The following is a 27,474-nucleotide window of genomic DNA, read 5'->3' on the forward strand; positions in this document are numbered from 1 at the left end:
GAAAAAGCTTAATGTGTATCTGCTGCAGTGATTTCTCTTAGTTTTCTTTATTGGAAAATATATTTATTTCTACTGCATTTTTGACTGATAAAGAGTTCTGAATTGATAGTTTTTTCTTTCCTTCAGCATTTTAAAGATTTTATTCCACTGTCTTTTAACCTCTGTGTTTTCTTTTATTTATTTTTGGCTGCGCTGGGTCTTTGCTTTGCATGGGTTTTCTCTAGTTATGGAGAGCAAGGGCTACTCTTCATTGCAGTGCAAGGGCTTTGCCTCGTGGTAGCTACTCTTGTTGCAGAGCACAGGCCCTAGAGTGCTGGCTAATAGTTGTGACACACGGGCTTAGTTGTTCTGCAGCATGTGGAATCTTCCTAGATGAGGGATTGAACCTATGTCTCCTGCATTGGCAGGTGGATTCTTACCCACTGTGCCACCAGGGAAGACCTTAAACTCTGTGTTTTCTGATGAGAAGTCTACAATCATTTAAGTCATTGTTACCTTTCTATGATACGATTGTTTTTGTTACCTTTTTTGGGGGGGTAAGGTGTACTGATTTCAAGGTTTTCTACTTATCTTTGGTTCAGAAATTTGACTATGATGTGCTTGCTTGTGGTTTTCTTCATATTTACCCTGTTTGGGATTACCTGAGTTTACTAAACCTGTAAATTTATGTCTTTCACCAAATCTGGAAAAATTTTTGTCCTTAATTCCTAATAAAGTGAAATATTTTTTGGCTCTATTCTCTGTTTTCTCTCTTTCTGAACTCTATCACCTACATATGAAACTTTTGAATATTTTCTGATTTTATCATTGTAGAGTTTAACTTTTGTCCTTAATAGTCATATTTCTATATCCTCATATATAGGAATATATGTCCTATATTCTCTATATATCCTATATTCTATTCTAGAATATTCTTACATTGTCATGTAGGTCTGTGAGGCTCTGTTTATTTGATTTCAATTCTTTCTGTCTCTCCTTCAGATTTGATCATTTCTCTTACTCTAATTTCAGGTTCACTGACTTTTTCTTCTAGTATCTCCACTCTTCTATTAAGCCTACTCAATGAATTTTTATTTCATGATATTTTAGTACTAGTATTTCCACTGGGTTCTTTTTTAATATTTTCTATGCTCAGATTTTCTTTATTTTCATTCATTACCAGCATGGTGCTCTTCATGTTATTAAATATAGTTAGAGTAGCTACCTTAAAGTCATGGTCTGCTAATTTCAACTCCTGCATCATCTCAGGTTTCATTTCCTGGTGGTCTTTACCCTTGAAAACACATCACATTTTACTAGTTGTTTGTATGCTACATAATTTTGAATGTATCCTGGATATTATAAGTGTTGTGGAGACTCTGTACTGTGTTACATTTTTCTGAAGGGTGTTCATGTTTTTGTTTTAGGAGAGAATAAATGATTAGACTGAAAATACAAAACTTCTCTGGCTTGTGATGGGCAGTAGTTCAAATTTAAGTTTAGTTCTTTTAGCTGTAGCCTTGGTTTTCTATATGTGTTAAGGGGTGTACAGAGATGTGTGAAGAATTCCCTTTATCTGGCTCTCTCCACTTAAGGATCTTTCTCTCCTCCAATTGTTGTGGTTGCTACTAACTCTTCATTATTCCTCATGCCTGAGAAAATGAGGTCTATCTGTCAGAGCTCTAGCTTCCTCATGTTGTGCCACAACCATGGCCTGTCCTCAGAGCAAAGCAACAAAAACAGGAAGCTCACACCATGCTAAACCCTTTCTCCAAATTTTGGCTCCCCACCAGATCTCCTTGCTTTTGTTTACTCTCAGGAGCCCTCAGAAAGTTACTGTATGTATTCGTTCAGAAGGCCTATCATGAGCTTAGTTAGGTATACTGGATTCAGCTTCAGACCTTTTCTTTAAAGATTTTACTTAAATATCACATTAATCCAGGAATTAAACTTAATAATTTATTTATCTCCAGATAAAGGGTTGAATGAATGTTTGAGAGAGTTAGATATCAAGAAATGTATTTTCTTTTCTTAAATATTCTTTATTTTTTAAATTATGAAAGTATGATAACACATTTACAAGAGACTTGGAAAATACATAACAAAGTTACATACAGTTCCACTATATATTATAATTATTTTTTAAGTAGATAAATTAAGATTTTTAGTTGGAGTTTAAATATCCAGCTCTCAAAAATTAATAGAATGAACAGACAGAAAAGTAGAAGGATATAGTAGACCCGAAAGCACTATTAAGCAATTCAATATAATTAAGATTTATACAGCTAAGGAATGTATATTCTTAAAGGAACAACTTCTAACCCTACTGGATATAGGGTAAAAATGACATAAAAACACTGTGATGTGGGGACTTCCCTTGTGGTCCAGTGGTTAAGACTTCACACTGCCAGTGCAGAAGGCATAGGTTCTGGTTGGGGAACTAAGTTCCACATGCCATGCAGTGCGACCAAAAGATAAAAATAAATAAGTAAAAACAGTATGATGAAACAAGTCAGCTTAAGTGAAATAAATTCAAAGAAGTAAGCTAACTTTCTCAATGAGAATTTAGGTGTAATTTATAGGAGTAATATGAAATAATTATGAGACCTTTTATAAGGAAAACAAAATATTGCTGTGAACATGATTCTGTGTTTCTTTACTATATTATGAACTAAGAATTTTAAAGACAAATTAGAAGTAATGAATTGGCACTTTTACTATTGATTGTGAGTGTAAATTGGCACAGAAATTTAGGAAAGCATTTTGCCATGTCTGATTAAAATTTATATGTGCATACTTTTAACTAAGCACCTCTCAAAATAAACACATAAGCACATACATACATGCACACACTTTCAGAAATACACCTAAATATTCAATCATATAGTAAAAATAAATTATGAAGTATTCATAATGGCTGAATATTATACAGCCACTACCAGGAGTAAAACAGCGTTATCTGGGGAATTCCCTGGCTGTCCAGTGGTTGGAACTCTGTGCTTTCACTGCCAAGGACCCGGGTTCAATCTGGGTCAGAGAACTGGGATTTCGCAGGTAGCACCACAGGGCCAAAAAACAAAACAAATAAACAAAACCCCCCAGAGTTATCTGTGGTGACATCATAAATGTTAAGTAAAAATAAACGGTAGTATGTAGAATGTGGTTACACTTGGGCAATATATATAATGTACATATTTATGTATACATAAAAGTCTGGAGGAATATACAATTATCTATTAATGATGTAGTGTACAGGAGAATGGGATTTGAAGGGACTTTCACTTTTTTTTGCCTTTTCTGGATGAATTGAGTTTTGTACAAGCAGCATGTATTTTTTAATGTTATTGAACCTAAATAAAATAAATAGAAAACCAAGAAAAAAAATAAAATTTCATGTAGGAAATATAACCAAAATTTACATCTTTTTAAAACCTAAAAGTATGGACATACTATATTCACTTATTCAAAAAGCACATACATATACAATAAAAGCTTTTTACAGCAGTATAACAAATATACTTTTACTTGCTAGTGATCCCCAGATGTTTTTTCCTTAGTTGATTATAATATAACTTTAATATAATAAATAAATTAAAAGTATATGAGATACCAGGAAAGTGCATCAGAGCTTTAGTGTTTAGTTCTTGTCACAAAGTAAATTTTCAATAAATTTTGAATGAATGAAAAGGTTCCCAATATCAGAAAAAAAGAATTTTTCTTTTAATAAGAATGACTGAGATTGTTCAGCTCTGAATTATTTCTCCAAATAAGATTCTGACACCCTAACATAAGGCAGTTTTCTTGTTTACAAATTATGAGCCTTAATAGTAAAATAGCATATAGATAAAATAAATGGAAATACAGTGCAGTCACATATTACTCTAGGGTTAGGGTCCAAAGTGTATGTGTGTGGTGAATAACATGTTTAATTAGTAAAAACTTGCAAATCACATAAATCTTTCCAAGTACATTTTCCCTAGTTGTATTGGTACCACTTTAAAGAGAAATTCTTATGTATGCTAAAGTTTAAGATTACTAAACTCATCTAAATTAGGGAACAAAAGAAATTTTTTTATCTGGATATTCAGACTTTTCTGCCATTAAGATAAATGATGAATGAGGATTGATGGAGGATTATAAAGTGCTCCTGCTTGCCTATAAGGTTTATTCCATTTGCTTTTTAATGTTAGCTCAGTAACCTTGATGCATATACAAATTCTTTAATGAGAATTAAATTTGATAATTTAATTTGGCTATGTATTGTAACATTATTGAATTTCTCCATGATTTTTTAAAAAATATATTGGGGGGAAATAAGCATAGGGAATAATCCATGATAATTTAATTTTCTGTCCCTACCCCCAACCTAAAATTGCCAGGTTCTCAGAATTATAGCTAGTTTCTCATCCAGGGTGTGTACTCAGGAAACTCATGGTCTTATTTTTTCAGGGTTGCAGCTACTTTCTTAACACATCATTGTTGACACTTGGAAAGAAGGACTTTTTTGTAATTTGAAAATCCTCTTTATTTTTCAACTCCTGCTAGCTTAAGGAGCACTAAACCTACATATCCTAGGAGACATATCTGTCTAGTATATCCTATGTATACACTGATTTATGAACCAATAAATGTTTCATATACAGTTGAGATTTCAAATGAGCTTATGATAATTGGATCAGAGGAATAGTAGTCTAGCTTAAGAGTATAGCGGAAAACCAATCATGGGAGGCTATGATGAAATTTTAATTATAAAGGATATTGAATATCTTAAGGTGACAGTTCTGTTATAATAGATGTAACGTTGAACTTGAAAGGGAGAAAGTGAGATTTTCCCCCCTGCTGCTGCTGCTGCTAAGTCGCTTCAGTTGTGTCCGACTCTGTGCAACCCCATTGACAGCAGCCCACCAGGCTCCCCTGTCCCTGGGATTCTCCAGGCAAGAACAGTGGAGTGGGTTGCCATTTCCTTCTCCAATGCATGAAAGTGAAGAGTGAAAGTGAAGTCACTTAGTCATATCCAACTCTTAGCGACTCCATGGACTGCAGCCTACCAGGCTCCTTCGTCCATGGGATTTTCCAGGTAAGAGTACTGGAGTGGGGTGCCATTGATCTGCTTGAAACCAACTCTTATTTCTAGTAAATTATCAAACCATTCTGTGCTTCGGTTTTATATCTTCATTAAGGTTACTACCTTATTGTCTTTGGTTTACTGAGTTTATTGAAAAATTCCCCAATAGATTTAGATAAAGAAAAAGTCTCAAGTTAAAGTGTTAACTAATTGGAAAGTTTGGTATGCATGTGTGTATACATATTTTTCTACTCAGGGCTGGAAGGCTAAAGTAGGCATTAACCCACTTCAAGTTGTAGATGTATAAATTAAATGATATTAAGATCTTTTTTTTTTTAATGTAGAAAAGCAATGTATTCCATTATAAGCACTTACACAGTTAGTCATGGAGAGTAACAGGCCTGCTGTGAAACAGGTCACCCAAAATTGAGATGGTATCAAACTAGTGGTCAAGGACTAACTCCTTAAAAAAAAAAAAGCAACTCTTATCCAGGATTAATTTAATTTTAAAAACAAATACAAGCTATTGAATCACTCTTCTCAACTTAACTGGACAGTCTACCTGTGGTATAACTGTCAGGTAAAAACATGGTTTTACAACCATGTTGTAAAGGGAATACCTTTACAACTTGGTATTCCCAAGTTTTTTTAAAAAACCATTTCACAGAAAGTAAAGAAATAATATTAAAACAGCTCAAGAAATACACTAACAAGCAAAAATATATGGGGAAGGAGGAACACATTGTTTTGACTTAACTGAAGAAACTGAGAGGGGACTGGTCTGTGTAAGAAAATGTGCATCCTGGAAAGCTCGGCATGTAGGAATTTGTATGACTTGAATCTCCTCTATTTCCTGAATAAAAACAACATCTTGTAGTATTTATACTTCATGGCTCAGACACCTATGTCACTTGGCTCTATTTCTTACTCACTTTAGCCTTTACTTAAATGAGTCTGAAAAACTTGGGGGTATAGCATAAGAAGAAAAATAACCGCACACAATACTCCCCCTTTTTTGTGGCTACTTTTAGACCTCTGTTACTAGAAAATTCCTAAAGAAAATTTAAGTATAAGTCTGTGGCTCTGCTGAATCAAGAAGCCACCAGTTAATGTTTAGAAAATACCTTCTGTTTGGACTAATAACATTGTTGATAGAATTTATTATAGAGGGATAACCAAACAAAGTCTGTGTCTCAAAACCAGTGTTAAATCAGTCTCAGAGTTGAGAGAAAGAACAGGGGACTCCAAAAAGTGCAGACATGATCTAAGATCCTTGTCCTTCTGGAGCCACACTTTCTTCAGGGTCTTCATCATTATAAATGTTCTCTGCCATTTGCCACACTTGCATGATATTGTCTTCTGATACAGAACAAATCACCCAAGGTTTGTTGGGATTCCAGGAGAAATCAGATATCTTGGCAGTGTGACCACCATAAATAAACAATTCTGGTGGCCCATCTTCTGCATCTTCTGGGGATTGTCCCTCTCTAATTTTGCTTAAATCCCAGACATGCAGTCTATGATCAGTACCACTGGAAGCCAAAATAGTCTCATTGTGAGGTGACCACTGAACCTGGAATATTTCATCCTTATGTGATTCAAAGGAATGCAACTTAAGTTTCAGATTTCTCAGATCCCACAGAGCAACAGTCTTGTCAGCTGATCCTGTGGCAAGAATGAACTCACTATAAGGACTGAAAGAAAGGCAGTTCACTTCAGCAGTGTGAGCATCAACTGAGTGGCTTGGCTTGGAAGTATTGTTAGAATGAGTATCCCAGATATTAAGTTTCTGATCATCAGCAACTGACCCAAAGAGGACTCATGGAGCAGATGCCAAGAGACATCCTCTACTACTGCCGTGTGCCCTGTGAAGATGGTCTTCGCATCCACAACTTTCCCTTTCTTTGGAACAGCACTGATGGCCCACAGGCAGGCAGTGTGATCATCTGAAACACTCAGTAGGTGCCCACTGAGATTTGGGTTCCAAGAAAGCCTGTAGCCTTCCTTCTGATGTCCACAGAGTTGCAAGTCTGGGTTGCACTCTCCAGAAGTGTCTGGTTTAGAAGGATGTTTTGTATAGCCAAAACCAAGAACATCACTGGATGGAGTCTTTGTTGCAATGATGCAAGGGTTCTGGGGTGTATAGCATGCCCTGTTTACCTCTCCTTCAAGGTTGATCTTGATTTCTAATACAATTTTTCCACTAACTGAGCCCAAACCCCCAAATTCTCCTTTTTCACTGTTTTTGTGTGAAGCATCAAACTGAGCATTATGGTTAGCGAGCTGCATGCTGGCTATCACAAGGTGGTTTTGTTCATCTGACGTGTGTGTGTCCCCATGACAAGTCGATGAATACTGAAATCTTTCCCTTCTGGTCTGGTTACATCTGGAAGCCACTGTGCAGTTAGGCTAGGCCACTCCAGAGCATAGGTCATCACCAAATTGTAAAGAAAAGGAGTGTTCTTTTTCCATATTTTGTATTCTTCATTGATCACACATTCTTCTACTGCGTCATCAAAGGCTGCTTCCTTGTCGGCCATGGAGGGTAGGCAAGCTGGTGGGGATCCTGTGATTTTAAGATCTTTGAGACCATTAGATCAGAGACGCTAAATAAATAGAACCACTACTAGATTTTTCTTCTCAGTACTAGATTTTTCTCCTCAATTCCATCAGTCAAGAATGCAAAAAGAGAATGCAGAAACTTGGAGTTTTGCTCTTTTCACTCATCCCTCCTTTCTCTTCAGGTTATTTTGATAATTTTATGAGACTTCTATCCCTATGCTGTGCCCTCTTTTTTTCTGGCTAATAATCATTGAAAATGCATAAAATGGAAATTTTTCATGCTTTATCTCAATAAATGCCTAGCAGAAACTGTTGGTAGTAAGTACTGTTTTCCCCTATTTTACTAAGCTGAGATCTACAGAGAGAGAGAGAGAGAGCATGCGAAAACCTTTCCCAAGGACACATAATAAACAGTAGAGCCAGATCTTGAATCTTAAGAGTCTGGTTTTACATTAAGCAGGATTATTTTTTTTTCCATTTGCTGTAAAGTTTTATTTTATTTTCCTTGGAGGGGAGTGAGGGGGAGAGGAGTCCTGAACTAATTTGTTCTGGAGCAAAATATGGCCTCTCAGGCAAAGGACCCACCTGTACACGAACTCTTGCTTGGTGCAAGCAGGATTATTATAAGAGGACCCTCCCTAGGTGCATGACCTAAGCATATGATGTGATTAAAAACCTTCAAGTGGAGTTGGGTCTATAATTGCTAGTGGAATTTAGTCCTAGAATCTTACCACCTAAAAGATCCATTGTAAAAAGTTCTGAGGATACCACAAAAATGAAGAATCTATAAGTGTCTTGGAACTCTGAGAGGTTTCTAACTTTGATAAAAGTTTTAGATAACAGTAATTGCTCATCAAAATACCTTAATGATCTTTTCATATCACAGGATACATCTTAAATTGGCTAATTTAGAGAATTTATATTTTACCCACCTTATAATGTACACATAACTGCTGAAGAATTTATTTAACAATATCCATCACAACAAATACACGAATGAGATATTAGAAAAGTCTGGGAATTCCCTGGTCGTCCGGTGGTTAGGATGCTGTGCTTCCATTTCAGAGGGCCCAGGTTCATCCCCTGGTCAGGGAACTAAGATCCCTAAGCCAATTTATTTGTAAAACCCCATTACTTAGGCAGAATATTGTAGATGAGATCCTGCAAACCATGTAGTATGGCCAAAAAAGAGGTTCATTTGTAAAACCCAATTACTTAGGCACAATATTGTAGGTGGGAAGATGGTACTGAAAGAAGAAATGAAACACAAATCTGTTTTGTATTGCAGTTTTGCTAAGGCCAACCACCGTGTGTGTGTGCGTGTGTGTGTGTGTGTGTGCGTGTGTGTGTGTGCGTGCACGTACGTGTGTGCGTGCATGTACGTGTGTGTGCGCGCATATGTGTGTGTGTGTGCGTGTGTATGTGTGTGTGTGTGTGTGCGTGTGTAGGCTTCCTAGGTGGCCCTAGTGGTAAATAACCTGCCTGCCAATGCAGGAGACATAAGAGACACAGGTTTGATCCCTGGGTTGGGAAGATCCCCTGGAGGAAGGCATGACAACCCACTCCAGTATTCTTGACTGGAGAATCCCATGGATAGAGGAACCTGGCAGGCTATAGTCCATAGGGTTGCACAGAGTCGGATACGACTGAAGCGACTTAGCACGCACACACACACGTGTGTGTGTGTATATGTATATATTCCAACTGAAGTCTCTAAAAGATCAAAAAATTATAGTTGTAAAAGGAATTGGATAGGAGCTCATATAAAATACTTGGAACTTTTTGCTGCAGGCAGTAACATAATTCTTAATTAAGAGTGCATGTGTAGTGGTCAGAGGTGGTATTTCTAGCTCAAGAAAAAAGGGCATGGAAAAGAGCTTCCTGAAGATTCTGTTAAATTTCTTCACCTTTTGGGTATCTAGTTTCTTCATCAGGACCAACCTGATTGGGGACTGTGCTCTTGTGAGCATTAAATGAAATAATGTGTATAGAAACAATATATAAACGTAGTGCTAAGGCATCAACATGGCAAGGAGGAACCAAAAAGCCAATAATTACTTGACACTCTGTACATATGAACAGACACTTTTGAGAATTCACCCTTTTTAGGTGGAGGTGTATATTTGTTTTCTCTAAGCAGCAAACACAATGGGTATAGAAAGAAGACACTGTGACCTTCGTTTAGACCAAACAGGTCAATCCTGGAAAACAGTTCCAATTCCAGGTACCTCACCAATATCTACATTTTTTGAAATTAAAAAAAAATGTGTACAAATCGATGACTGCTTTGGCTAAAACCCACTTGGGAACAAGGGTATTGTTTTAGTGCCAATTACCGTCTTATTTTATTCTATGGCTAAAATCCCAAGAATTGAAGAGGAGAAACAGGGCCAAAACAAGTTTTTCTATTAAAATAAAAGGCCTTGAGTGATGAATGGAAACTTGGAACAGGTTTTAATGGCAATACCAGAAGCCAGGAATTAACTTAAATACAAACTTACCAATTTCTGGCATGCATTGAGTCTCAAATAGAATATTGGTTCTAATTTTAGTGAATTAGAAACATGGCTTACTCCAGGCAGTTGGTATTCTCATTCCAGAATGCTCAACTTGTTGCTGGATTGGCGTGGACTATTGATGCTTCCTTGCTTTGAGTCATTGATAAAATGTTGAATAACTAACTGCTAAGACCAATGGTGAATCTCTGCGGTCACCTACAAGAATTCTCCTTTCAGGCTGAAACATTCCATTAATAAACACTTTTTGTCACTGTTATCCAAATAATTATGAAATCATCTAATTACACTGTCCATAGCCTTCCTTCCTTCCTTTTGTCTGTAAGGAGATATTGGGGGACTTTATTTAATGTCTTCATGAATTCCAAATAGACTGTGCCTATAGCATTTTCCTTGTCAATTATTCTAGCAACTGAAAATCTAAAATGCCCATGTGGATTTTTTTTAAAAGTTTATGTGGTTGGTTTGATGTTACCAGTTTTCAGTTAAGCCAAAGTGGTCCCTAGTATGAATGCCTTTGTCTCTAAGTGCTCAAAAACAGTTACTTTAGTAACAATAGTTTTGAAGGAATTTATATCAGACTCAATGGCACTTTTAAAAAAATAGGAAATTTGGTACTCTAGTCACATCTGTAAGTTCCGCTAATACTCTGGAAGATCATTTATTACTTGGCTTACTTTTAGCACTTTTATGTTTCCTATCTCCTCACTGATCTTGAGGTTCAAGTTCCACTTAAACATTTTGCTCAATGAAAAGTAAAGAATTTGGGTGAGATACTTTCTAAATTTCTCTCAACCTTTAACATTCTGTGATTTTTAGTAGGCCATCTCAATTGAAAATAGTGATAGAGAAGCAAAGCTCTCTAATAAGTGAATAGTTTGATTTTATCTGTTATATTACACTATCTGCCCCAAGCTCTTAGTGTATTTCTCCCTTTTTATTATTTATCCAAAGGTAGTTTGAGTTCCTTTGTTTATTGTAAGCAATTTTCAGATGCCTCAGTCTCAAATCAACAGTATATTAATTTCTTAGAACTAAAGACTTAAAGGATCTTTCCCTAAAAGCTAATGCATTCCCTCTGGAGGAAAGGGACTATGGAAAAAATTCAACCATCATGTTAAATGAAAAATCTTTTTTTATCTCTCCAGTCATTGGATGCTGTACCTGTAAAGAATGCTATAATCATATTTGTAAACATTTTTCTTTTCTAGATGTATAAAGATCAGAGGTGCAGTTCCTTTATAATAAGATGGAATTTTTAAACTCTTTTGGACCACATTAAACATTGGGAAGTTCATTTGTCTCTGTTTTTAAATTGTATGTCATGTGCTCAGTTGGTGGAACAACATAAATACACACCTTAAAACTGAAAATTATAACCTTCCCTATTTGACAGATATTCCCATATTGGTCAGCCCAAAGCCGGATCCAACTAATGAGAACACCTTGTGGTCAAAAGATTCTAGATTGTTTACTTCCCCAAAGTAAAATGATTTGTAATGACACTAATAATAAAGGAAAGTTTATGTGAATTAGGAGAGTTCACTAAGCACCAGTATTTTCTCAGAGGCTTAATTGGGTTGTGTTCTGATTGGTTTTGCTCCTGTGTCCAATGACCTCAGGATAGATGCATTTCACAGATACAATTGAGGGATATAATTAAGGGAGGCTATTTCAGAGTTCTTGGCTAACATGGGGGTAAACAAAATCATGTTTTGTGTGTGTGTGTGTGGTGCTTCTCATATCATGTCACTTTCTTTGTTATGAGCAGGGAATATCTTTTTTATATATAATTTATAATTATGAAGTAGAAAGAGTGATAATAAAATACTTTTGAGCAGATCCTTTCTTAAAGAGTCCAGCAACTTTAGAATTAGTTCCAGGTTTGAAATATTTTGAATTTCAAATTTTAAAGGAAGTTAAATCATTGTGGACCGTTGAACCCTCTCACCATGAGATCTGGGGGGGAAAAAGGGAAGCGATAGCTCTTCTTATATCTGCTAAAAAAGGATCTGAAGAAGTGGAAACACCCATCACTTATTTATTGAGAGGTTTCCTACACTGTGAAGAAGATAAGGACACATACAACATGGCTTCTGCTTGTAGGTTGGTTATAATTAAGATATAAGAAATAATATTAAAGCATTTGGATGAATTAAAAAATGACACGTTTAGAATTCTGAATGTCAGCATTTAGAGAAATAAAAAGACCTTATGTTTAGAATAGACAATGTTTCATGGATTAGGTAGGTTTTAAGATGGATCTTGAAATATAGATAAGATTTGGAAAGGGGGAGAGAAAAGATGAAGCTATTTTTATTTGAGATAATTGTACAGTGAAGTTGTAAATTTAGTTCTGTTCAAGAAACATTATTAAGTACCTCTGTGCCAGTCTCTACACTGGGTGTTAGATATTACAGCATGTTTGGCAACAGTTCTGTACTCTGTTGCTAGCGTATTTTCACATATCTTAAAAAAGGTGAATCTCTTGTGAGGAAACAAATCCCTTGAAGGAATTCTCATGACGTAAGTCCCTTTTCTTTGGTGATATAGAAAAGGACTGGTTTTTGTTTTCAAAATATAGGATAAGGTCAACTTTGGTACACATTCATCTTCCCCATCATCACCGACTTCCTGTCTGGCATAGTTACAGGTGCTAATCTTTGTTCAATACTTTAAAGGGCCATGCTATATACAGACTGTCAATTAAGGAGGTTATCTGATGATAAGAAGTTGTTGCATTTTGATAATAATGATAATAATAACATTTGTCAATTACTATGTAGGTTGTTTTTCTCTTTCCAATTTTATTGAGATATAACTGACATACAGCAGTGTATAAGTTTAAGGTGTACAGCGTGATGATTTAAGTTACATACATCATGAAATAATTACTACAATGTTTAATGAACATCCAGTTTCTCATATAGATAGAAAATGAAAGAAAAATAAAATTTCTTTCCTCGTGATGAGAACTCTTAGGATTTACTCTCTTAACAGCTTTCATATATAATATATAGTAGTATCAATTATATTATTTATCATCTTGTGCATTATATCCCTAGTACTTACCTTATAATTGGCAGTTTGTATGAAGCCTATCTTCTAACTGGCTTCATCTAACTCCCCCTCTCCTACTCTCTCACCTCTGGTAACCATAAATCTAATTTCTTCTTCTATGAGTTCGTGTGTTTGTGAAGTATAATTGACATACAGCACTATGTTAATTTCTGGCACACAACACAGTGATTCAATATTTCTGTGTGTTACAAAATGATCACCACAATAAGTCTAGTTAGCATTTGTCACTATACAGAGATATCACATTATTATTGACTATATTCCCATATTGTATGTTTCATACCTGTGACTTATTTTATAAGAGGAAGTTTGTACCTCTTTAATCTCCCTGATTGTTTTATATATATCATTTCATGTAATTGTAATGATTCTATGAGTTTACTTAAATTTGTCTTCCCCAATTATAATGAGTAAGCTAAAGTTTAAGTTATATAACATGACCAAGGCCACATGGTTAGTCATTGGCAGGGGTGTGACTGACTTCAAAATCTGTATTACTACACTGTGCTACTCTGCTTTTCTGTAGAGGTTCTTGAAGGTCTGAGGAAAGGAAGGAGTGCATAGTGGTATGGCTGAGGCATTAGTACTAATATTCATGGACAGGGCACCTGCCAGCAGTCTAAACAATCCCATTCCAATAACTAGTAAGGTTGGCATGAGACATGTACAACATATGAGGAACTAAATCATTGTAGTGCCAAATACAGAGTACACCATCTCTTCAGTGTATCTTTGAAAAGGTGGCTGATTTGCACTGGTGCTGTTTGCCTTCTCAGCCATTGAGGGAGTGAGCACTAGCTGAAGCTTATGATCCTGACACATCACGATGGACAACCTGGCAGATGTCCTTGCTGGAAGATGACAAGATTACTAAGAGAAGAGGCCTGATTTTTCTCCTGAGTTGACACTTGGGGGCTTCCATTAAAAACATTACCAAACCTCTGTCATTTTCATCTCTTCCTTAAGAGCCTGTGATCTTGTCAGGGGCACAGGTCCATGCATGGTCAATGCCTAGTGACCAGGTTCCCGAGCTGTGGGCAGAGGTGGCAGTGACTATGAAAGCCTGGGAGGAGATGAGGGAAGAAAAGGTCATTCTTCCTGACAACTTATAACTTGATTCCACTTATAAGCCATTTATTTTCAGAAATAAGTAATGGGTGAAGACATAGGCCAGACCTACAATTCATGCACTTGAAAGTTTAAGGCTTTCTGAGATCAAATTACCACAGCAAACAGAGACAGAGTTACTATAGGGACATTTTGGAAGGAAGCTGACAGAGGGAGAAGCCAGAGGCCTAGGAAAGGAGATAGAATTAGAATGCGATGGAAATTGCTTCCCTCTCTGCACCCTTGAGGGAACAAAGAGGGCAAATAAGAAGCAACACATGGAAGACATAGAAGGAAGAGATAGAAGGAAGCTGGGAGCTTCTCTGGAATAAAATGAGTTAGGTTGTGGAGTTGTCAGAGGGTGCACCTGGTATGTGGGAAGAAGAGATGCCCTAGTCCAGGCCTTTGAAACCTGGGTGCCTTGGCCCCTTCACCCCCTGAAGGAGCAAAGCATGTCAAATGTCAGGTCTTGTTCTAGTTTTGTTGCAGTTCATAGCTAGGAAATGACCCACAGCAGAAGATCAAGGGGTGAGAGGATGCTGAAAGAAGAGGAGTGAGTGCTTTTTTTTTTTTTTTTAACAAGTGGGGCAATGAGTTTTAAACTCTTGCAGAATAGATGAGAAGGCCTGGGGAAAGTGGATGCTCAGACCAGAGAAGAAGAGGCAATGACACAGCACAGAAAGGCTTTTTCTGATTCTTTTGCCTTTCTGTTCACTGAAGGCAATTGGTTATCCTTTTGTTGCCTCTGCAGCAATACAAGGTGTGTATTACACCTGCAGAGACCAGCAGGTGTAGAGGAGCCTCGTATTTATGGAATATGAGCTGCAGCCATTGAAATTGTTGCCTGGTAGTGTAAGATAAATCCTAACCTCCCACATTTTGCTTAATAACAGCAGACTTTTCACTGCAAAGCATTAATGGATTCCAACTTCTGGACAGGCTTGGGAAATCAAGAGTAACAATCTTGATGTAATGGTTTTGCAGGCTCTTGACATTGTCATTCATTAAAGAAAAAATATTAAATCATTTGAAAGAACAAAGAAAATGTTTTGGGTGATAAATGATAAAGATTTGAAGTAAAATGAGGAAAAGCTTGAAGGAAGAAACTCTTTAAAATTTTACCAGATTCTCCCCACTATGATCAAAAGTGGTCAAGTAAGAGCTTAGCCTGCAGCCTCATGGAACCAATATTTTAAAGAATTTTAAAACCTGAAATACTGGTTATTTGCCAAGGCACACATTCAAAGTAAAGGCCATTCGGCCAGGAGTGTTGGATCCCAGGATGCTAGTTTTAGGTCTGCTCCGCGAAAGAGGACAGCACTTCCCACCCCCTCCCTCTGCTCTAGAAGTTGAACACTTTCTGCAGTATTTAGGAGTATTCAGGGAAAATGCTGGGGTCAGAGAAATAATTCTCCTCATCCTCCAGAGTGCCTCTCTGGCGTTTGTTTCTTTGAACGTGAAGCCGCCGCCCAGATACCAGTACTTAGCTGAGGCCCTCGGTGTATTTTCTTGAATTGCGCTTGGAAATCTTTCCCTGGGAGCTGATAGCTCGAGTCCTAGAGATTTAGCCGTCTTTCCTAGAATCTGCTTACAAGACCCGTGCAGCAGCCGAGGGACCGTGGAGACGGGCTGAACAGGACAGTGGGGGCTGGGAGAAAGGGAGTGGCCGTGTTCCCGCGGTCTGCCGGGATCCGGCGGGTCCGGCGTGCAGGAGCTGGGGCTGGAGTGGTTGGAGCGACTGGGCTGACCGGGTCGGTCGCCGTCCGCCACCTCGGTGCGGAATCGGAGCCGGACTTGCTGAGCTCTCCTCCCCCTCCCCTTCTGCTTCCTCTTCCCTCCCCCTGGACCAGCGGCGGCGGCGGCGGCAAGGAAGCGAAGCCAGAGCGACTCGGTGGCGAGCGGAAGAGCTGGGATATGGGGAGTCAGGGCTGGCGGCGGGGCCAGGAGCCCTCCGGAGGGCCCACGAGGGGAGCGGCCCCCGGCATTTGCTAGCGTTTGCTGGCACGTGAGGTGTGGGGGAGCGGGCGTTGGGCGGCACAAGCGGAGGCGGAGGCGCGGCCGGGGCGTGGAGCAAGGCTGGGGAAGCTGCTGCCTCCGGCCCTGCCCGGCTGCCTCCGCCGTGGCCGGTGGCTATGGAGCTGGCGGGCATCAGACCCGGGGAGACAGTGCATCCGCGACTCCAGCCGCCCATGTCCTGGCTGCCGCTGTTGCAGCTTCTCCTGCTGCTGCCGGGCCCAGCGGCCTCCCAGCTGCGATACTCGGTGCCGGAGGAGCAGGCACCCGGCGCGCCTGTGGGCAACGTGGCTCGTGCGCTGGGGTTGGAGCTGCGGCGCTTGGGGCCGGGCTGCCTGCGCATCCACCACCTGGGTGCGCCCAGCCCGCGCTACCTGGAGCTGGACCTGACCAATGGAGCGCTCTTCGTCAACGAGCGCATTGACCGGGAGGCGCTGTGCGAGCAGCGGCCTCGCTGCCTGCTCAGTCTGGAAGTGCTGGCGCACAGCCCGGTGGCGGTGAGCGCCGTGGAGGTGGAGGTGCTGGACATCAACGACAACTCGCCCCGCTTCCCGCGGCCCGACTACCAGCTGCAGGTAAGCGAATCGGTGGCCCCTGGAGCGCGCTTTCACATAGAGAGCGCCCAGGACCCCGACGTGGGCACCAACTCGGTGCAGACCTACGAGCTCAGCCCCAATGAGCACTTCGAGCTGGACCTGAAACCCCTGCAAGAGAACAGTAAGGTGCTGGAGCTGCTGCTGCGGAAGGGCCTAGACCGCGAGCAGGCAGTCTTGCACCACCTGGTTCTCACAGCTGTGGACGGGGGCAGCCCAGCCCGCTCCGGCACCGCGCAGATCTCGGTGCGAGTCCTGGACACTAACGACAATTCTCCCGCTTTCGACCAGTCCACTTACCGCGTCCACCTTCGAGAGGACTCGCCCCCAGGCACGCTAGTGGTGAAGCTGAATGCCTCCGACCCGGATGAGGGCTCCAATGGCGAGCTCACGTACTCCTTGAGCAGCTACACGTCGGACCGGGAGAGACAGCTCTTCAGCATCGACGCCAGCACGGGGGAAGTGCGCGTCAGCGGAGCGCTGGATTACGAGGAGGCCTCCTCCTACCAGATCTATGTGCAGGCAACTGACCGGGGTCCGGTGCCCATGGTGGGTCACTGCAAGGTGCTGGTGGATATCGTGGACGTGAATGATAACGCACCAGAGGTGGTGCTCACGGATCTGTACAGCCCGGTGCCTGAGGACGCTGCCTCCAACACTGTTGTGGCCCTTCTCAGTGTCAATGACCAAGACTCGGGTCCCAACCGGAAAGTGAGCCTGGGACTGGAGGCCGCACTGCCTTTCCGACTGAATGGTTTTGGAAACTCCTACACACTGGTGGTGAGTGGACCCCTGGACCGGGAGCGGGTGGCTGCCTACAACATCACAGTGACTGCCACTGATGGGGGAGTACCACAGCTCACGTCCCAGCGGACACTGCAGGTTGAGATCTCTGACATCAATGACAATCCCCCCAGCTTCCCAAAGGACTCCTACTCCATCTACATAGAGGAGAACAATTTGCCAGGGGTGTTGCTCTGCACTGTGCAAGCCACGGACCCAGATGAAAAGGAGAATGCGGAGGTGACCTACTCCCTCCTGGAGAGGGAAGTTCAAGGGCTGCCGGTCACTTCCTATGTCTCCATTAACAGTGCCAGTGGCAGCCTTTATGCTGTCAACTCCTTTGATTATGAGAAGTTTCGGGAGTTTTTTGTGATTGTGGAGGCCCGAGACAATGGGAGCCCACCACTGAGCAGCACTGTGACCGTCAATGTGTATGTAGTGGACGTGAATGACCATGCCCCTCACATCCTGTACCCTACCTCAACCAATTCATCAGTAGCCATTGAAATGGTGCCTCGAACTGCCCCTGCTGGCTACCTGGTCACTAAAGTCATAGCCATGGACTCAGATTCTGGGCAAAATGCTTGGCTCTTTTACCATCTGTCCCAGATTTCTGACCTGGACCTCTTTAAAGTAGAGCTCCACACAGGAGAAATTAGGACTACCAGGAAGATGGGAGATGAGACTGGAACCACTTTCAACCTGACCGTGGTGGTCCGAGATAATGGAGAGCCATCGTTGTCAGCCTCTGTGGCCATTACAGTAGCTGTGGTGGATAGGGTTTCCAGAATCCTCCCTGACACTCAGAGACACGTGAAAAGTCCTCGGACATACTCTGAAATTACACTTTATCTCATAATAGCACTAAGCACAGTGTCTTTTATATTTCTTTTGACAATCATTGTTTTGAGCATCATCAAGTGCTACCGCTACACTGCTTATGGCACCACGTGCTGTGGAGGCTTCTGTGGAGTGAGGGAGAGGTGCCCTGCAGAACTCTACAAGCAGGCCAACAACAACATTGACGCCAGGATACCTCCTGGCCTCAAAGTGCAGCCTCACTTCATCGAAGTGCGAGGGAACGGCTCCCTCACCAAGACCTACTGCTACAAGGCCTGTCTGACAGCAGGCTCAGGGAGCGATACCTTCATGTTTTACAACACAGGGGCACAGACAGGACCGGGACCTGGGGGAGCCCAAGCAGCGGCAGGTGACAGCAGGCACCTCACAGGCCAAAGTGGGCAGAGTGCTGGGAACCTGATTATACTAAAAAATGAAGCTGTTTCTCAAAATGAGGTGAGATGGTAGTCAAGGGGTCTTCCACAAAGTCATGCATTTTTCACCCCCCTCCACCACTATCATGTGGTTGGCTTTATTGAGTTATTAGCAATGACAAGGGTTATCTGGTAAACTGAGTATATGTAGTACCTGTGACTGGGTTATAATCAAATGTGTTTTCCTCTCTAGAAACATAGCACTAGAGAATTGTTTTCATTTCCCCTTTCTCTTCAGATATATGAAGACTTGACTATAAAATTGTTTGAGAAATGAAGGTTTGTCTTAAGTGTGTGATGTTCAAGCACAGCTTTGTAGAGAAATAGAATAGGCCCGAGAATAAGATGGTGCTATAGGGAGTGATGTTATGAGACTCAAGGAGGAAGGGCTTGTGCCGTGTCATCTACAGGGAAAGTTCTCTTTTGAAACCCTAGAGGAGTGTTGTTTTTTCAAAGTTCTTAGACTTCAGGGTTATGGTGTTTGCCTCTGTATGCTTTCCATACTATTTATACCTTGGACTATCTACAATGTAAAGTATCTAGTTAATATTTCTGGATATTAGTTCATATTAGTTAATCCAGTTAATATTTCTAATATTAGTTTTGCATTGTACTAATGTGATATGATCTGCTAGAAACTCTTATCAGAGTTGATGAGACCATAGAATGTGGACACTCCCCCCCCCCCCCCCGCCAAAGTCAAAGTTTGTTTTGGCTGTTGGCTGTGGTAACTCTTCTGTAGGGGCTGTCAGAGGAGATGAATGATGGTAAGGCTGGGAACCAATTTGTCTGGTTGGGCCATGGAGATGTTAGAATGAGTGGACTAGGGATGTGAGGGTATGGTGAAGCCTAGGACAAGCTGGGGTTGGGGAGAAAGAAAGGGGGGAAGAATACTGCCCTTAGTCACCTTTCTTGGCATTGTGTGAACTCATTGTAAGAGGATTTCCCTGCGTTTAGAGTAAGTGTGGTCTGATTCCCTCTTAACAGTTTCTAAGGTTTTGATGAGATGTGAAGCAGCCTCTTCAAGGCCCTCCTGTCTTTCACTTAAATGATAATACTTTAAATAATACTTCAGTATATTCCAAAGCACACATTCATTTACTGAATGTAGCTACAAAAGCCTTGGAAAGTGGGACTTATTGTACACAAAGGACAGGTGTTAGTAGATACACTAGTTTTAAGTTTTAAGTAGGCCTAAGGCTAGTTTGCTCATTATATGAAGGATGTATATGTTGGATACTGCATGTGTTTTGTGTAGTATGTTTGTCTCCACATGAATTTTCTGTGATACTTTAAATAGGATTTCAGAAGTCAAAATTTTATCTCATAAATAGTGATAAATTGTTTCTTCCCAAACAACTACTTTGTAGCTAGGACTTTCAGAGGTACTGCAAAATGAATTAATAGTATTTATCCCTCCTATATTTTTGTGATGTGTTTTCATTGACATATTGTTGTCTTTTTATCCATAGTTTCACATTCTAAATTCATGCTCATCTTCAGGAAATTAATATATAAGCACAGAGTAGAACAGAGATGGATTGAGAGAATTTCCATGTACATTGAAGGTAGATTTATCTGAAGAGCCTGGTGTTAGTCAATGCTGAGCAGTCACCAGAGGCAGATTGCAGATTAAGAACAGGGGGTGGGGAATCAAGGAGTTTCTAGAATTCTTTAGATCATAGCTTTTGGCAGCATGTAGCAGAGTCGGACACGACTGAAGCGACTTAGCAGCAGCAGCAGCAGCAGGGGAGCCTGGTGGGTTGCTGTCTATGGGGTCACACAGAGTTGGACACGACTGAAGCGACTTAGCAGCAGCAGCAGAAGGGCTTAATTTTAAATAAGGATGCTGTAGACATTTGCTGAACAAATTACTGAGAAGTCGTCGTGGGCCTCTCTACAGAGAGCAGGGCAGGCGAGCTTTGCTACCAGCTGTGAGCCAGAAGCGAGGGGAGTGAACTGTTACCCTCCCTCTCCTGACTCAAAGCATGGGACAATTTGATATGTGAACTATTTCTGTCTCACACTGACCTGTGTGTTAATATGTGCTTTGGTTCACAAATCTTTAATCTAGGGAGAAAATTATGTCAGAAAAGTGCTTACTCCTGTGGGATTTTGCCAGGAGAGTGCTTGATTTTAATAATGGCAAATTTTTGCCAGACACTTCTGGAAATTCACTGCCTATCTGCAGCTCCTGGAATACTTGTGGTTACACAGGGAGAGTGCGTCATGTTGTCATAGCATGGCAAAATGGGGACAGAAACCACTCAACGCTGAAAGTCATCACTGCTAGATCAACCTGTTAAATTCTTACGTTAGGCTTTCTGTCTTCTCTACCCAGTCCTTTCAGATGGCAGGAGAGTCCTGGGGTGCAATTAATTCCATGTGCCTAAAATTAGTTGGGGACTGGAAAAGATGAATCAGGAATTTGTGCTCACTGACCACCCAGCTATATATAAAAATATTCTGTACTGCAATATATGTATGGTTTCATTACCTGTAAGTCATATATTAAACAAATACTTATCAACATCTAGCATATGAGGAAACAGAGGTTAAGTAACATACACAGTCACTCTACTAGTGGTATTTTAAGTCATATCTGTCTAACTCTAAAGACTGTGCTGTTTGAAATGTTGTAGATAGAAGTGTCATTGTTTATATTCCTGTTGATATGGGATACTCAGGCATTTAGGCTACTGCTGATTCACCTAGTAGTGTCACTTAACTGCTCTGGAAAAAGAGGAATTCTTTGCATAAAAGTAGGTCACCATTGGGAGGATCAGTGAGTAAAAAACGTTACTACCAAACTAGCATATTTTTATTTGTTTTACCATTGATAAAACCTGTTCGACAGATCTTTTATCTTCATACTTTCTCTAGTTTCTCTTGTTGCTTATTAAATATCAGTATTTAACACTAGACTAATCTTTCGGTAGATTTTATCCCCCAGTGAGTTTATTTCATGAGCCACTTGTGCAGTGAGGTTTTTGGAGTAACTGTTTAACAATGGGGCAGAATTTTTCTTTGGAGAGATCTGAAAACCTAGTATTGAATGTAGTTGGCACCCTCTTCAGAATCACCAAGAAAAGAAACCAAAGCTTATGTGGATTCTGTGCACTTGTGGTCCTTGCACTTGTGACTGCTGATGAGTCACTTTGAGCGCTCTGGTCAGAATTGTCCAGCTGGGCCTCACTGGGACTGGTTGGCCCAAGATGGAGAAATCACAAGAGAGTAGCAGAAACGAGGTATATTTACATTCACTTTCACTTACTTTAAAGCAATTTGGAGTTGCCAAGTCTTCAGTTATTTTTGCTGCTGTATGTACATATTCACTCTAATTCCAGATGTAGTAACCTGGAAAGTAACCCTCCTTTCAGTGGCACCTAATTTATTTCCCACAGGACTGACTCTTCTAGCTGGTGACTGACTCTGCCCTGGATCAGAATGTACACTTTGTGTAAAGTGCCATTGTAGTGAATTCATTAAAAACCGCACAGTGGTCAAAATAGGCAAAGAAATTGTGTCTGAGCTTCCATTTCAATGTCTCATCCTCATATGGTCACTTTTCAATGGGTGGGGCTGTTTTGTTTGCCACTTCTGTTTTGCTTATAGGGCTGTTGTGAGAAAAGGTTTCTTTGGTCTAAGAATACAATAATGTATTCTCATTACCCCCTTCCTCCCCTTTTCTACAGATCAGCTGAGCCAGATGGAATTATGGCTGAGCTCCTCTCAGTCTCTTTATCTTGCACATATTCTGATTGTTGAAGAAATCTGTTTACTGTAGCTTGAATGTCATTGGCCTACCCTTTGTACTGACCCAGGAATGAGCCTGCACACGGGCATCTGGTCTAACTCAGAACACTCTGCAGGGACACAGCCTGGCATATTATAAATTGTCTATTGGCATGCTGTCTGTTTGACAGAATAGCAGAGTCGATTCTGGATACTTGCCTTGGTTGGCCACCAAGTTTTGCTCTCAGTGAGAGGTCAGGATGATGTCAGTTTGCAAATGTTTGAGGAAAAATTACCACCAGCAAGCCAGAGGTTTAGCTGAACTGTGGGGATTTACAGATGTCTTCGAATGTGACTTTTGTAAATTTCACCTGGCTCCATGTTCCTGTGCATATTATAGTATGAATATAAATTTGGCTTATTTGTATGATAATATTTTGAGTATTTTAATCTAAAAGCATGATTTCAAAAATCAAAGGTCAAGAGAATTCCTCTGAAGTGTTTTAAATATGCTAGCCTAAAAATTATGCAACCTTTTTTCTTTCGAGGATTTGAATTTGACAAATGTGAAGAAATCTCCAAAATCACAAAAATTGAAGAAGAATATTAGTTCCTTGGCACATGAGCAACACTGGTTCCTTTCTGGCCTTGCAGGGTCAAAACTCTGGGCTCCAGGGAAGTGAAACTGTGAGTGAAAAAGAAACTGTGCTCACAGGCTGTGCATCCAGAGTGAAGCATACCTAGCATTTTCTGTTGTACAAAGTTATGTGTACTTTATTTTCCTGCTCTGTGGATTAAGGTTATAAATGACTGTTTTTAGAAGTAACTATTCACCTAGAGGGGCTTCTCAGGAGGCACTAGTGGAGGGTTCAATCCCTGGACCAGGAAGATCCCCTGGAGGAGGGAATGGCAACTCACTCCAGTATTCTTGCCTGGAGAATCCCATAGACAGAGAAGCCTGGCAGGCTACAGTCCATGGGGTCACACAGAGTCAGACATGACTGAGCCACTGAGTGTGATCACAGTTCACCTAGAAATCTCATACTTATCATCTTTGCATTTTGATTTATGAGAAGACTAACGTGATTATTTTATTTGTGATTATTTTAAATGTTAGCTTCCTTTTTGCTTTGATGACCAACAGTTTCATTTCCTATTGCTTTGTAACAAGTCACCACAGATTAGTGGTTAAAACTAATACTCAATTATTACCTGCCCATTGTGGCTGGCTTCTCTGCCCAGGTTTTCACAAGGCTGAAAGGAACATGTCTGCCAGGCTGAGTTCTCTCTTGGACACTCCAAGGAAGAATCTGCTTCCAAGTTAATTCAAGTTGTTGGGCAGAATGCAGTTCCTTGAGGACTGAGCTCCCTGTTTTCTTACAGGGAAAGAAAGGGACCCCACAGACCTCTTTTCTTACAGGGGGCCCCATGGCCCCCTCCATCTTCAGAGCTGGAGAATATTTTGACAGTGGAAAATATTTTCTCTTGTGGACTCCCTCTCATGCTTCAGATGTCTCTGATTTCTGTCTCTGATCTCTACACCCAGATTTAAAGACTGGAATGATTAGATCATCACCACCTATATTATCTCCCTTTTTTCAAAGCCAACTGTGCCATATAGTATGACTTAATCATGGAGTAAGGCCCATCATATTCAGTCTTAGAGATTATACAGGGCATTCACACAGGGTGTAGGGATCCTGGAGGCCATTTTTGGGTTTTGCCTATCATAATTTATATTAGTGTTCATAAAATATCACTGAAAAATTTGCAGTGGATACATCTTTAATAGATTCCTACTAGGAAGGAAAAGAAGATGCTACGTGTAGTTTTGTTTCTCAGACAACCATTTATTGATAGCTTCATGGATTTCCATGATAAGAAGATAGCATTTACTTCACTGAGTAGTCCTATGATTTTATGAATGGCATAGAGTATCTGTCCTGGAAAAGGTGATTCACCCTTTTGTAGCTCAAATATTACATAGTATAAATAATAAATAATACCACTACAGGGTAAATCAAATCTCAGCTATAATCTTGATAGAAATTTAAATGGATTCTTGTTCTTCAATACTACATCACCTGCATGAACTACTTAATTCAGCTTTTCCACTTCTGGAATTTTGTGACTTATTCTACTGAAGGACTACTCTTTGAAACAACATACTGGGGCTTTTTACCTATAGAACTTAAGCAAAGCCCAGGGATGTACCATCCAAATATTAGAGAACTAAACATATGTCTCATTGTATCAGGTATATCAGTAGTCAACCTATCAGCTTCAATTTTTCCAAGTTTAACCAAGTTCAGATGAAACCCATGTACATTTTTTACCTTTAATTTCATATCATTTTAAAATTAATCAATATTGGGGGCAGTCAGTAGTAAAAAAGAGAAAAAAGTATATCTGTCATTCCATGCAAATTTATTTAAAACACAGACTTTCACAGTCAGTTCAGTTCAGTCGCTCAGTCATGTCCGACTCTTTGCAACGCCACGGACTGAAGCATGCCAGGCTTCCCTGTCCATCACCAACTCCTGGATCTTGCTCAAACTCATGTCCATCAAGTTGGTGATGCCATCCAACCATCTCATCCTCTGTTGTCTCCTTTTTCTCCTGCCTTCAATCTTTCCCAGCATCAGGGTCTTTTCAAATGAGTTAGTTCTTGGCATCAGGTGGCCAAAGTATTGGAGTTTCAGCTTTAGCATCAGTCTTTCCAGTGAATATTCAGAACTGATTTCCTTTAGGATGGACTGGTTGGATCTCCTTGCAGTCCAAGGGACTCTCAAGAGTCTTCTTCAACACCACAGTTCAAAAGCATGAATTCTTCAGTGCTCAGCTTTCTTTATAGTCCAACTCTCACATCCATACGTGACTACTGGAAAAACCATAGCTTTGAATAGACGGACCTTTGTTGGCAAAGTAATGTCTTTGCTTTTTAATATGCTGTCTAGGTTGGTCATAACTTTCCTCCCAAGGAGCAAGCATCTTTTAATTTCATGGCTGCAGTCACCATCTGCAGTGATTTGGAGCCCAAAAAAAGAAAGTCTACCACTGTTTCCCCATCTATTTGCCATAAAGTGATGGGACTGGATGCCATGATCTTAGTTTCCTGAATGTTGAATTTTAAGCCAACTTTTTCACTCTCCTCTTTCATTTTCATCAAGAGGCTCTTTAGTTCTTCTTCACTTTCTGCCATAAGGGTGGTGTCATCTGCATATCTGAGGTTGTTGATATTTTCCCCAGCAATCTTGATTCCAGCTTGTGCTTCATCCAGTCCAGCATTTCTCATGATGTACTCTGCATAGAAGTTAAATAAGCAGGGTGACACTATACAGCCTTGATGTATTCCTTTCCCAATTTGGAACCAGTCTGTTGTTACATGCCCAGTTCTAACTGTTGCTTCTTGATCTGCATACAGATTTCTCAGGAGGCAGGTAAGGTGGTCTGGTATTCCCATCTCTTTCAGAATTTTCCACAGTTTATTGTGATCCACACAGTCAAAGGTTTTGGCATAGTCAATAAAGCAGTAGTAGATGTTTTTCTGGAACTCTCTTGCTTTTTTGATGATCCAGTGGATGTTGGCAATCTGATCTCTGGTTCCTCTGCCTTTGCTAAATCCAGCTTGAACATCTGGAAGTTCATGGTTCATGTACTGTTGAAGCCTGGCCTGGAGAATTTTGAGCAATACTTTGCTAGTGCGTGAGATGAGTACAATTATGTGGTAGTTTGAAAATTCTTTGGCATTGCCTTTCTTTGGGATTGGAATGAAAACTGACCTTTTCCAGTCCTGTGGCCACTGCTGAGTTTTCCAAATTTGCTGGCATATTGGGTGCATCACTTTCACAGCATCATCTTTTAGGATTTGAAATAACTCAACTGGAATTCCATCACCTCCACTAGCTTTGTTCGTAGCAATGCTTCCTAAGGCCCACTTGACTTCACTTTCCCGAGTGTCTGGCTCTAGGTGAGTGATCACACCATTGTGATCATCTGGGTCGTGGAGATCTTTTTTGTATAGTTCTTCTGTATATTCTTGCCACTTCTTCTTAATATCTTCTGCTTCTGTTAGGTCCATACCATTTCTGTCCTTTATTGTGCCCATCTTTGCATGAAATGTTCCCTTGGTATCTCTAATTTTCTTGAAGAGATCTCTAGTCTTTCCCATTCTATTGTTTTCCTCTGTGTCTTTGCACTGATCACTGAGGAAGGCTTTCTTATCTCTCCTTGCGAATAGGGAAGTCTGCATTCATATGGGTATATCTTTCCTTTTCTCCTTTGCCTTTTGCTTCTCTTCTTTTCACAGCTACTTGTAAGGCCTCCTCAGACAACCATTTTGCCTTTTCGCATTTCTTTTTCTTGGGGATGGTCTTGATCACTGCCTCCTGTACAACGTCACAAACCTCCATCCATAGTTCTTCAGGCACTTGATCAGATCTAAATCTTGATATCTATTTGTCACTTCCACTGTATAATATAATGTATAATGACTTTCACATTAGGGATACCTAAACATGACTATCAGCCAGACCTACTTATGAGGCAGGCAATTTAATCTCTCTGAAATTCCAGGTTTCTAATTTTTGTAATTTAAGTATGATAATGTTGCCATTGCTTGGTAGTTAATTTATTTGAAAGGATTTTAAAAGCCTATCCAATACCTGAACCTTGCTAGCTTCTGAGGATATAACTATTATTATGAATATTTGAGACTATCTGTATGTTTTATAAACAAAGATATAATCCCTTTCATAGAGATTATG

General features: G+C 40.3%; 1 protein-coding gene and 1 pseudogene across 4 annotated transcripts in view; one reads left to right on the plus strand and one right to left on the minus strand.

Annotated features, from left to right (window-relative positions):
- The window catches only part of LOC147369524 (protocadherin alpha-C2), a 95,258-nt gene that overhangs the window by 27,015 nt on the left and 40,769 nt on the right, over window positions 1–27,474 (plus strand). For 2 of the 4 annotated variants that reach the window (XM_086412047.1, XM_086412044.1), the window contains exon 1: window positions 16,191–18,995. The exons of the other annotated variants lie outside the window; for them this stretch is intronic. In XM_086412047.1, the coding sequence (XP_086268173.1) occupies window positions 16,443–18,995 (2,553 nt within the window). In that variant the 5' untranslated portion in view covers window positions 16,191–16,442. Of the gene's footprint in view, window positions 1–16,190; window positions 18,996–27,474 lie in introns of those variants that run through there. 4 annotated transcript variants of the gene reach the window in all.
- LOC147369525 (histone-binding protein RBBP4 pseudogene) lies at window positions 6,300–8,068 on the minus strand (annotated as a pseudogene).

Source organism: Bos grunniens, chromosome 7, assembly GCF_055505025.1.
Source record: "Bos grunniens cultivar Pamir isolate PY7600 chromosome 7, Bosgru_T2T1.0, whole genome shotgun sequence".
NCBI lineage: Eukaryota > Metazoa > Chordata > Mammalia > Artiodactyla > Bovidae > Bos > Bos grunniens.